The sequence below is a fragment of the Myotis lucifugus genome, unplaced genomic scaffold, assembly GCF_000147115.1.
Source record: "Myotis lucifugus unplaced genomic scaffold, Myoluc2.0 scaffold_12, whole genome shotgun sequence".
NCBI classification, from domain to species: Eukaryota; Metazoa; Chordata; class Mammalia; order Chiroptera; family Vespertilionidae; genus Myotis; species Myotis lucifugus.
The window spans coordinates 9,674,459-9,687,162 of record NW_005871060.1 but is presented as its reverse complement, the minus strand read 5'-3'; the positions used below and the strand labels follow the sequence as shown (position 1 = coordinate 9,687,162).

The window sequence follows — 12,704 nt, the reverse complement described above, 5'->3', positions numbered from 1 at the left end:
AAAAAGGGGGGGGCGCCCCCCCCCTCTATAAAGAAGATAAAAAGCTTTTTTTAAAAAAATAAGAAGGGGTGGGCGTGTGGTGACACCCCCTTTCTTTATAGATGCGCGGGGGGGGCGGGGTACCCTCTTCCACGGGGCGCTTCTATAAAAAAACACACTGGAAAAGGAAAAATATATTGTGTTTTTAGTTTCCCCCCCCGCCCCCCCCACACTGAAAAATGCGGCGGCGGCCGCGCGCGCGCGCGCGCGCACACACACACACACACACACACACACACACACACGGTAGGCAAAAGTAGGTTTATAGTTGTTCATATGGAAAATATTTTAATAATAAGTAATATTACAAAAATAAACTGTTTTGCATACTTGGAACTGTAAGCCTACTTTTGCCCACTATGTATTTTTTGTTTTGTTAATCCTCACCCAAGGATATTTCCTCCATTGATTTTTAGAAGGAGTGGGAGGGAGGGAGGGTATGAGAGGGAGAGAGAGAGAGAGACAAATGTTGATATGAGAGAGGCACATCAATTGGTTGCCTCCCACACATACCCTGACCAGGGAATGAACCTGCAACCCAGGTATGTGCCCTTGACTGGGAATCGAACCCGCCATCCTTTGGTGTAGGGAGGCTAGTGTTCTAACCATTGAACAACACAGACCAGGGCTACCATGTATGTTTAAATTTGTCCTTTCTTTCCATTTTCTTTCCAGAGTTACAGATAATAAAGAAGCACAGAAAGAACCAGGATTAGCTTGCATTAGAATCAGTTCAAAGGGCATTCTGGGTTTTCAGCCTTGAGTAGGTTACTTGAGGTCTGGGCCTCAGTTTCCTTCCCTGTGAAAGGTGGATGTTTACCTTGCAGGCTTGTGCGTTGCCAGAACAAGGCTTTAGATCTTTGCTCATGATTTTCAGGGCAAAAACACCAAAGGGATCTGCTCTCAAGAGTCCAGTTGCCATCCCACTTAAAGAAAACTCATTTTGTGACCAATTCAGAAAGAATTCATAATGCTCTAGCCAGTCTTATAAGGAAATCCCTATTCACTCGTGCAGGGACAAAGACTCCCATTTGACCAAACTTTAGTCAGGCTCTGAGCTCTCTTCTGCACTAGAGCATAATCTCGAGCTTCATGTCTATCCTTGCAGAGTCCAGTTTTAGCAAGAATCCTACTACGCCAGTTAGAATCCTCCCAACTTTGATATCTGTCACCCTCAATATCTAATCAAATCCCCCACCAGCCCCCAGGTGACAGCTGATCACCTCGCCGGCCTTCAACACCAATCCTACTAAGTGGTTTAGTAAGAATTCCCCTACCCTTGATGTGTCCTTTTAGTAATTTTCCATCCACTAACCCCCACCCTTAACCTGCTCCTTGGTTATAAATCCCCATTTGTTCTTGTTGTATTTGGAGTTAAGCCTGGTCTTTTTCCCTTCTCTTTCCCTTCCTTTTTGAAAATTCTTTTATTATTTTTAATATGTTTTTATTTTTGGAGAGAGAGGGAGAGAGAGAGAAACATTGATGTGAGCGTAAAACATGGATCCGATGCCTCCTGCATGCACCCTGACCAGATATCGAACCTGAAACTTGGGCACGTGCCCTGGCCAGGAATGGAACTGGTGACCTTTCAGTGCACGGAACAACACTCAACCCACTGAGCTATACAGGCCAGGGCTTTTTTTTCCAGTTTCTTTATTGAAATATATTTGACATATAAAATTGTATAAATTTAAGGTATACAACATATTAATTTGATATATTTTTATATTGTAATATGATTTCCATTGTAGTGATAATTAGCACCTCTATAACATCACATATTTTTCATTTCTTTTTAGTGGTTTGAATAATTAAGTTCCAGTCTCTTAGAAAGTTTGATGATTATAATACAATATTATTGTCTAATTTTACTATGCTGTGCATTAGCTATGTAGGATTATTTACTGCTCATTGCAAGATTGTACCATTAAACATCATCTCTCCTATCCCCCCAAGTTCTCCCACCCCCATATAACTACCATTTTACTGTTTTTATGAGTTTGGCTTTTTCAGATTCCACATGTAAGTGATGTTATACAATATTTGTCCTTGTTTGACTTATCTCACCTAGCATAATGTTCTCCAGATTCATCCACGTTGTCAAAAATAGCAGAATTTCCTTCTTTTTCATGGCTGAATAATATTCCACTGTGTGTATAATGTCATATTTTCTTTATCCATTCATCTGTTGATGGGCACATAGGTTGTTTCTGTAGCTTGGCTATTGTAAATAAGGCTGTAATGAACATGGTAGTTTATTTATCTATTTGATATACTATTCAAAACAGTTTAAATATCTGATAAATTTCTCATCTAAAATAAATATCTATGCCTTAGTACAACAGTTCAATTATAAATCGTGAAATTATAGTCTGCCATAAAATAAAATACTAAACATATTCTCCTCCTGAGATTGTCTTGACACCTATCACAGTAGTCCTAACTAAAGTCTTCCCTACCATTCTAACAAGTGTCAGAATAAATTTTTCACATAGATCAGTGCTTACTAGTGTATATGGAGACTAACACTTACCAGGTGCTTAATATATGCCAAGACGCTATTTGTTCTAAATGCCAAACCTGTTCCCTACAACATCTCAGTGAGGCAGTCCTCTGACTGTTACCCTCAAGTTATAGATTAAACTGAGGCTCTGAGAGGTTATTTGCCAAAATACATAGAGTTAGAGAGTGGAAGTGATACTCTAATCCAGGGATTCTGGCCCCCGCTTCCATGTTCTTAAATGCAATGCCAAACTGCCTTCAGAGGACTAGAAGTTAGGTTGGGAATTCTACTCTGTCAGTGCTTTGGGGGCAAAGCTCTCAAACTCAGCTGTCCACAGGAGCCCAGGTAAGTAATGTGAAGGAGTGAAACAGGGCAGGTGGGGAATGGGCCATCCAGGGGAACAGCCAGTGGTTCTCAACCTTCCTAATGCCGCGACCCTTTAATACAGTTCCTCATGTTGTGGTGACCCAACCATAAAATTATTTTCGTTGCTACTTCATAACTGTAATTTTGCTACTGTTATGAATCGTAATGTAAATATCTGATATGCAGGATGTATTTTCAGGGGTCGCGACCCACACGTTGAGAACCGCTGGAACAGCCCTTATCAGCGCTTTCTGGTGTTACTTTCTGGAAATGCATACCTTCCAAGTTTTTAAAGAGAAGCAAGAGGGAAATCTGGATTTTTATGAAAGTTCTCTTCAATTCAAAAAGACAAAGAAAGAAAAGAAAAGGGAAGGAAGGGAATAGAAGTTAAAACCATGCAGGACACACACACACACACACACACACACACACACACACACTCAGACACCTGCAGGAGGAATTCAGTCAGTATGTGGGCCACCTGTTTGCAACCTCTAAATTTTTCAAAGTTAAATCTTATCTTGGACTCTGGTTGATATTTTTTACTCTGATTGATTTTAAGACATTCTCATTCTAAACTATTGAGTAATTACACTTTTTAAATGTCTTATGTGTCTAATCTATTGGAGACTAAAGATTTCTGCTATTTGGTGGGTGAGGGAGGGGGAAATGCTCAGGGTGGGGGCGAGGAGGTGGAGGGTTGTGGAGGGAAGATTGTCTCAAAACGTAGGCAGTCTCTCCCAAGCACATGGAGATGCTGTGAAAATTACACCAAGGTCTGTGTAATCCAGTGGTGTTGACTTCCTATCTGCTCATAAATCAAGAGATTCTTAATTACAGGTGTTAATCTGGGCTTTCCATCTTTATTCCTTAAATGATGGGTAAATTAACCTCAATTAACAAAGCAAACAAACCCTTTCAAAGTTAAACGAGTACAATTAGCTATCTGTAGGACAATGGAAGTAAGCTCAAGGACTGAGTTTTATGAAATCCCTCATCTTTTTCTAAATCTTTCAACTTTCAGTTGCTGAACTTTGAGCTACTCAAAATTTATAGTCCTCTTGGCAAACCAGGTTTCTTGGCTCTAGGCCAAGGTATAATGTAGGAGGCATTCTGTATTCCTGGCTTTATGAGACCTTCCAGCATTTTGTAGCAGGTGTCCAATGTACTTATCTTTAATTGTCTAAACCTACATTGCAAATACATAAAATTTAATGAGTAAGATACAATTGTTTTCTTACTTCCAAACACAGCATTCTTTTTTATTGTGTTTTCATTTTTATTTCATGCCATAGATTTAAATTTCCTATTATTTTGAAGTTTGTTAGGACATTAATAGTGGCCATTTTGGAAAGAAATGGGATCAATTAATATATTTTTTAAAGACATTTTTAAAATATGTTTTTATTGATTTCAGAGAGAGGAAGGGGGAGTGAGAGAGAGATAGAAACATCAATGATGAGAGAGAATCATTGTTTGGCTACCTCCTGCACACCTACTGGGGATCAAGCCGGGCATGTGCCCTGACCAGGAACTGAACTGCGACCTCCTGGTTCATGAGTCGATGCTCAACCACTGAGCCACACCAGCTGGGTCAATTAATACCTTTTTATGCACAAGATCCTGCAGTGTCCTGTGAACGGAAAATAATCAATAAGTTTGTCCCATTCCCTCCTGAGGCTTAAAGTACTTTGGGATAAATAAGGCATTTATACAAGGAACAACAGTACAAAAACTGCATTAATAAAAGCATAATACAAAAGACCCAGGTTAACATAGCTATAGGCTTTTTAAAAGAGAGAGATACTTGACCTGGTGGGCATGCCTCAATAGTTAGAGCGTCAGCCTGTGCACCCATGAGTCATGAGTTCAATTCCTGGTCAAGGGCACGTACCTAGGTTGCAGGTTGATCCCCACTCCGATCCCCCGCCCCCTGTTGGGTTGGGTGAGGTAGGCAACCAATCTGTGTGTTTCTGTCACATTGATGTTTCTTTCTCTCTCTCTCCCTCTCTCCTCCTCCCATCCACTCTCTGAAAATCAATGAAAAAATATCCTCTGGTGAGGATTAACACAAAAAATAGAAAGACTTTATGATTTGAAGGCTTTAGAGCCCTTCAGAAAGTAAAGTAAGTGGGGTTTAAGTGGGACCATGAAGAATAAATAAGCTTTTTCAGAAGGGGGAGGGCAGAGAGTGGAAGGAAGGGTATAATAAAGACAAATACAAAAGAAGGAGAGGGAAAGATGTGGTTGGGGCACAGCAAGTGAATGCAGTAGAGAATTGCAGTAAGGAAGAAATGGACTATAAACCTGAGGTGGGGGGACTGTCATACTTTCAACAAGATAAATTTAAATATAAATAAATAAATAAACAAACAAACAAACTGAGATCGTGGTATGAATGAACAGGAAGTAGTAAAAACCAAAGATGGGAAAATATTCAACCCATTATCATTAATAATAAAGTTAGCAGGAAGAACTGATTTAGGGGAGAAGAGAAGTTGGATTCACTGCTAGATTTCATATGATTATCGGTCAGCCAAATAACATTAAACTAAAAGATAAAATTATGTATTTTCAAAATCTGGGCCCAACCAAATTTGCCTTATTTTGACCCTTTATAGCCTAAGTCAAGAGTGTGCTATTTGATTTATTATCCATCACATGCAAATATGTAAGATCCTTGAATTTTGATACCACAAAGCTCCTCTGAAATCATTTATTTTTCCAATGAGTTAATTAGGAGTCCAGAAAGTTTATGTGGTTAGCATGAGGTCACAGACTCTATGAGAAAAAGAGGTAATACCAAAACATAGTCATCCACTAGTTTCTGAAACATTGCTTTATTCACATCACCTGGTTATCTTTTCTTAAATAAAAAAAATGTTTATGCATAAAGGCACACAAATAAATTTTTAGATATACTTTTTAAAATTTAGTATTTTCCCACCTTTGGGTACCTCCATCTCTCCCTGTCTCCAACTCATCACACTCCTTCTACTTAATACCTCATATGTCTTCTTCTGAATATTTTTAGAATTTATATAATCACATACAAACATATCTGTACACACACACACACATACAAACAGCACATACATATGTAGTGTTTTAGGTCACTGTTTTACAAAAATTAAAACTTATATACTTTTTTCTGTACCTTGCTTTTCTCATTCACCATACTTGGGGAAATCTCAAGTGAAAAGTTACAGCCTAATTAGTATTTTTTGGCGGGGAGTTATCTTTAATTTTTTTTAAATCCCCATCTGAGGGTATGTTTTTATTGATTTTAGGGAGAGGAAGATAGAGAAGGAGAAAGAGAGAAACATTGATGTGAGAGAGAAACATCGATCAGTTGCCTCCTGTACACACCTTGACCGGAGATCGAATCCACAATCTGGGTATGTGCCCTGACCAGGAATCAAACTCATACTTTTTGGTGTAAGGGACAATGCTTCGACCCACTGAACTACACTGGCCAGGGCAATGGTTTCTTTTAATGGTTGCATAATGCTCTACAGTAGAGATATGTCTTGATTATTTTTGCTATTTCCCCATTCATGGAGATCAGCTTGTTTCCAGTTTTTGCCTCTACAAATAGTACTTCGGTAAACATACTTGTACCTAAATATATATGCTGGTATTTTGTTTTGATTGGGATCACTGGGTCAATGATATGTTTATTTTTAGTTATAAACATTAAACTGCTTTCCTAAGAAAGCTGTAACAATACACATTCATACTTACAGTTAATAAAAATACTTTCTTTAGCTAGGTGTCTCCCCAGGCTATAGTGTTATAACTGTTTTTTAAAGTTTTTTTAAGTGCAATTGGTACAAAGTAAAATCTAATTGTTACTTTTTTTGCATTTCTTTGACTACAAATGAATGTGATCATCTTTTCATAAGCTGGTTGGTTGTTGGACTTCCGATCTTGCAGATTGCATTTTCATGTTCTTTACCCGTTTTTGCAATGAGCTATTTTGTCTCCTTGTAAATTTTTAAGAGCTTCCACTGTATTATAGATATTTTTTCCTGTCTTCTAGAGCTGCAAGCATTTTTTTTTCAAGTCTATTGTATTTGTTTATGGTATCTTTGCCACACAAAATTTTTTTATTTTATTTAGATAACTATGCTTATATTTTTCTTATAGTTGCTGTATTTTCTGCCTTCCAAAGGAAGTTTACCATCCCTGTCCCTAGAATATTTTATGGTTCCTAGATTCTCTTACAGGACATTTATTTATTAATTGATCTATCTTTTTGTTTTTTGTTTATTTTATATTTTAACCTTTAATCCATCTAAATCCATCTAGGATTTCTTTTTGGAATTGGTGTAAGATAAAGACCTAGTTTTTTCTTTTCTTTCAGATGAATAAATTGTTTGACAGTCCCTTATATTAAGTAATCCATCCTTTTGCCACTAAATTGAAATGCCTCTCTTGTTCTACATCCAATCTCATTTATATGTGGATCAATTTCTAGATGTTCTATTTCACAAGTCTGTGTAGGCCCTATATTCAATACTTATTGATTTGATCACAGTAGCTTTACAGGATTTTTGGATTTTCTGATATCTGGTAAATCAGATTACACAAATGATTTTTAAGGTAGTTATCAAATGCTTAGGCAAATACATTAAAGACCTATTTGCTAGACAGCAGTGGAATGCAAAATCAAACTAATATATCAAAATAACACCTGTATAGTTTTTAAAAAAAATTCCAAAATCTACTTTCCATGATCTATGTATTTTTCTACAAACAGATTTGGAGAGGCAAGATTTTCAATGCACTTAATAGTCCTTATACAAGTAACAGGTGTATCTTCAATCCTTAAATTCCCTATCATATTAATAGTACTGTTTCTTTGATTCACAGATCGGTCCTTCAGAGAAATCATCCCTGATTGTGTCTTCGCTCCGACCTACGACAGCTTCCCGGTGGGAGCACTGCTCAGGGGAGAGCTCTGAGGTCTTCCTGAAGAGAAATTCCATGGGGACTGTACCTGACCCTCTAATATTAGCTAAAACTTCCCTGATCACAGCCACCGGAAAAGAAGAGGACCTAGGAGAGGTACAGGCTGCCTCACCTCCGCCTCAGCCAGCCCTCCTGTGTAAGAACACCGATGGCCTTTCCAGCAAGCCTCGGGAGCCAGCCCTCAGCCCCCGGGCAGCTTCGGAGGCCCTGATGCAGGCCTGTGAGCATGAGGCCGCGCGGCCAGACATGTCTTCTCCGGGCATCTTCAATGAGGTGGAGAAAGCATCTCCCACACTCAACTCCCCTGGCAATACCCAGCGGCCAGGAAACAGCAAGCCCACAGCACCCACCCCGTGCTCTGCAGCAGTGAAGGACCTTATACACACAGCGTGTACCATGCCAGCCAGTCAGCACAACCACCAGGCCATCCCCGGGGGCCAGCCCAACGCCAGCGCCTCCTCGGGATCTGAAGAGACTCTGGGGAAATCACAGAGAACCTCAGATGGAGAGCAATCTGAGACGCCGAGCTGTCCTGTGGGAGGCACTGGTAGCAGCAGCCAAGATCAAGTGCCCCGTGATTTTCCTTCTCAAGACACAATCCCGAGAGTGGTGCAGACTGCAAACACAGCGCCCAGGATGCTCAGTCATGCCGCCCCTCCTGCCGGCGGGCCTGAAGGGGACAGGCAGGGAGCCATGTCCGACGCCAAGACCAGGGCCTGTGACTCTCCAGCCGGAGAAGACGGATGTTCAGGGAGCACACAGCCCTCTGTCACCACCGCCGACACCCAGGCCGTGAGTCCTGGGACACCTCAACCATCCCACCTCTCCAGCAAAGGTTCGACGTTTCCTCCAGAGCCGGAGAAGACGCTGCTAGCAGCACAGCACCAGGCGTCGAGGTTCAAAGAAGCCAGTACGATGACCCATCAGGCTGAAAATGAGATCAAGCAAGTTCCCAGCAGGCTCAGCAAGATGCGGAGGTGCAGGCCGTGGCCAGTGTCGAGAGCAGATCCGTCTCCACCAGCCCCAGCATCCTCACTGCGTTCTTAAAGGAAACCCCTGCTCCTGAGCGTTTGGAACAAGAGCAGCTACGTGTGGTTTGCCACGGCAGCGGCGGGAGCCAGGCGTTGGAGCTGTCAGTCAACAAGCTATCCCCCCAGGAGTCAGGGCAGTGCCCTGGCACCATGCCAGAGGCGCACAGCCAGGCAGCTGCAGCTGTCTCCACGGCTCTCCAAGGGGATAGTAGGTGGGTGAGCCTGCCAGGGGAGGTCCCCAACACCTCATCCATCAATGAGGCATCCAGCAATGCCCAGGACAAGCGTACAGATGATGGGAGGGCAGCTGGAATGACCCCAGGGCGGGCAGAGCCCACTTCTAAACAGCTTTCTGCTAATTCTAGCTCCCTGAAAGCTAGCCTCACCGACCAGATTTCCATCAGTGCAGGAAGTCAAGATGCAACCAGTCACGGGTTGGGGACATTTGGAACCAAGCCATCTGAGCTGGCAGTGAAAACCACAGGTGGCCACAAAACAGACCCTGATTGCAAACTCTCCGCCTCCTGTGGGCCCGCCAGCAAAGCTGACCAGTTCGGGGGCGCGGACCCCACGGATAAAGGAGATGCAAGAGAGAAGAAGCCTGCATCTCTTCCGGTAGGAAAAGAACAAGAATCGAAAGGCACGAATCTCCTGGATGGGAAAGCAAGGGCAGAGGGCAAAAGCCTACTGCTCAATCCTAAAGCTCAAGAAAGTGGAGGCTCGGGGTCAGCTGCCAGTCCCATGCCCTCCCCCGTTAGAAATAACCAGGAGGGCGCCGTGGAAGAACACAGGCCGGCCAAACCAGCCAGCAGCTTGAGCCTGCCGTCTGAACCCATGGGTGACTCCAGTCCTAGTTCGGGCAAGAAGACGCCTTCTCGCTCGGTCAAGGCCAGCCCGCGCCGGGCCAGCCGGGTCAGCGAGTTCCTCAAGGAGCTCAACGTGACGGCGGCCGCCCAGGTGGGACTCACCCCAGGAGAGAAGAAGAAGCAGCTTGGCGCCGACTCCAAGCTGCAGTTGAAACAGTCCAAGCGGGTCAGGGACGTGGTGTGGGACGAGCAGGGCATGACCTGGGAGGTGTACGGCGCTTCCCTGGACCCGGAGTCGCTGGGCGTCGCCATCCAGAACCATTTACAGAGGCAGATCCGGGAGCACGAGAAATCCATCAAAGCGCAAAGCAGCCAGGCCCGGAGGTCCATTTCCTCGGATACGTCTTCGAATAAGAAGCTCAAAGGCAGGCAGCACGGCGTGTTCCAGTCCATGTTGCAGAACTTCCGACGCCCCAACTGCTGCGTCCGCCCTGCCCCGTCCTCGGTGTTAGATTGACGGGGAGCGTGTCGGGGAGCCCTGGTACACCTTGAGGGGCTTCCTACGTGTCCGTCCAGGTCAGAGCTTGCTCGGTTTCCTCCCACCCCCACCCCCCAGAGACCAAGAAGAGAAAGCGAGTATTAACTACAGGAAATTGCTACTAAGAATTGTTGGGTCCTTTGACTGGAGCTCCATAAATTAAAATATCTTTTCAGTTCGGGTCACACAAGGGAAACGAAGACATTTCACTCTGCAAGAAGGAACAAGAGAAAAGCAAGCTTCCCTGAAAGTTCTCCACCTCAATCAAGAGGAAATAAGATTGACTGGGTTTTTTTTCATAGGATGTTGCTTAGAGAACCAGCATTGTCATTATACGTGTGTCATTTTGTGCCACTGTTTCAATTGAACCCACTAAGGTATTTCCATTAAAACCCCGGCTTTGTGTTAAAAATACCAGAAACGCTATTAGCAAAACCACCGTTACACTTTCTAGTCCTGTTGCAACAAGAATGCTGTTACCATGCAAAATTTAAGTAGCTGATAAGAACTATAATGGAAAAAAGGTAAAACAAATTTGACTCATTCCTAGGCCAGAGGACATGAAGTAAAAGCATTTAAATGCATACGATACCAAATATGAATTAATATTTGTAAACGTCTACAGATAACCATTTTTGTAAACCTTGTTATACCTCTTCATAAATTTAAGAAAGTTATAGGAGGGAAATTAGCTATGCTTTCGAATATGAATACTGCCCACATAATACATGAATTTATATATACAGATTTTCCAGCACCAAAGGCAAAATGCATCTCTGTGATTCAGACTAGATTAAATTCCCATTTCCTTACCCCAGAGGAAGTACATGTGGCTGAATTCTTAAAAAGAGTCATCAAGTTATTGATAATATTAAATTTTATGTTGTACGGGTGTTCTCCAAAAACATTCTACTGAAATTTTAAGGTTTTGGTAAGGAATCATAAACAACAAGTTAACAAACACTCTTCTCTCTGTGTTGAAAAAAAAAGGAAAATTTCCTGAGTAACAAAAACAATGGGTTTAATTTAGACTCCACCAAACAGGAGGCAGTTTGTGTGTTTCTTTTGATCTGGTTCAGTAACTTCTAATAGGAAATGTAGTCAACAGCAAATAGAACACCAGCTTCCTTACAGCTTTTGGATGTAGACTAATATCATGTAATTGCTTACGTTTCTAATCTATAGCAATAAGGTAACCTGCAAATGTTGATTTTAAGAGAAATACCGTCATATCTCATTCTTCAAACCCAAGAAAAGAGAGGCTTTTACTAAAACACAGTTTGAGCTTTGGTCCTGGCGAACATAGGCACCTGTTTGAGCTCAGCCCCTACCTGCTTCCAGAAATGGACCCTGTCCATGTGATCCATGAGTGTCTAGCAGGCACTGGGCTAGGATGACCAGCAGTGGCTTGAGAATTGGGGTAGCGAGGAAGAGGGGAATGAGCTAGGGCCCTGGAAAGGCTTCCCCTCCTAGATTCAATGTAGAGATATCGCTGCTCACCACCTTGCATTTAGAAAATCAGGTTGTTAGATGTTGAAGAGGCACTGCTTGCCCTCACTAAACTCACTCTCCTAGATGAGACAGATGGCCATGTATTCTCTCTCCGGAGACTCATAAATGCCGTTTTTGCATGAACTCAAAGTCCCCGTTTTGGCTTTTTTTTTTTTAATTCTTTTTGGCAGATGCTGAACATATTGGAGGAAATCATACTTGAACTTGAACACAAGCTACACTGGACACAACCTAAATTAGTAATAGCCATTGATTTCTTTCAAATCAACTGGACTGTATACAAGGCCTGCATAGGAGACCACAGTCACAGCATTCTCAGAGCCTGAGAATGGTACTTAACAGTGGCTGTATTTGGAATTTATAATGAATTTTTTCATGATACAATTTTTAGTTTCTTAACAGTTGGCCTCTATTGAGAATGCTGTCTAAAGTAGAAATTACCATCAAATTAACAATCACATTATTATTTAATGATTAGAGATTTGGTCTAAAACTCTCTTTTGGCCTTAAATATCCATTTGTAGTAATGTTCATGTCACTTCTGTCAGAGATGCCTTTTCCGGGATGTAATCTCACTCCTGTCTCTCGCTCATGTTGTTGTCTCCCTCACATGTCGCACGTGCTGTGTACACACAGAGAACACCCTGTGTACACAATGGCAGCTGTCAACAGCACCCACTGCAGCTGGGTGGGCCCCAGGTAATCCTCTGTGCAAAGTGGCTAGAACAGGCTGTTCCTGCATTAACATAGGAGAAAAGGAAGAATTCAGCATCTGGTAATAATATTTATTTTCATGCGTTTGGAGTAACCACATGATTTATAAATAGTTAAATGAGGCAGAGGCCTCAAAGAGTTGTAGGCATTTGTTGCACATTAAATAAATTTAAAATTAATTAAAACTAAACTTGGTATAGTTGTGCCTCTCAGTAAAACTT

General features: G+C 42.1%; 1 protein-coding gene across 1 annotated transcript; it reads left to right on the top strand.

Moving 5' to 3' along the window:
- Positions 1–7,897: 7,897 nt before the first annotated feature.
- On the top strand, positions 7,898–10,236 carry GPRIN3 (GPRIN family member 3). The gene is given in 2 exon segments (XM_023750297.1): positions 7,898–8,843; positions 8,846–10,236. Coding segments are annotated over 2 exon segments (2,337 nt in total).
- Positions 10,237–12,704: the final 2,468 nt, after the last annotated feature.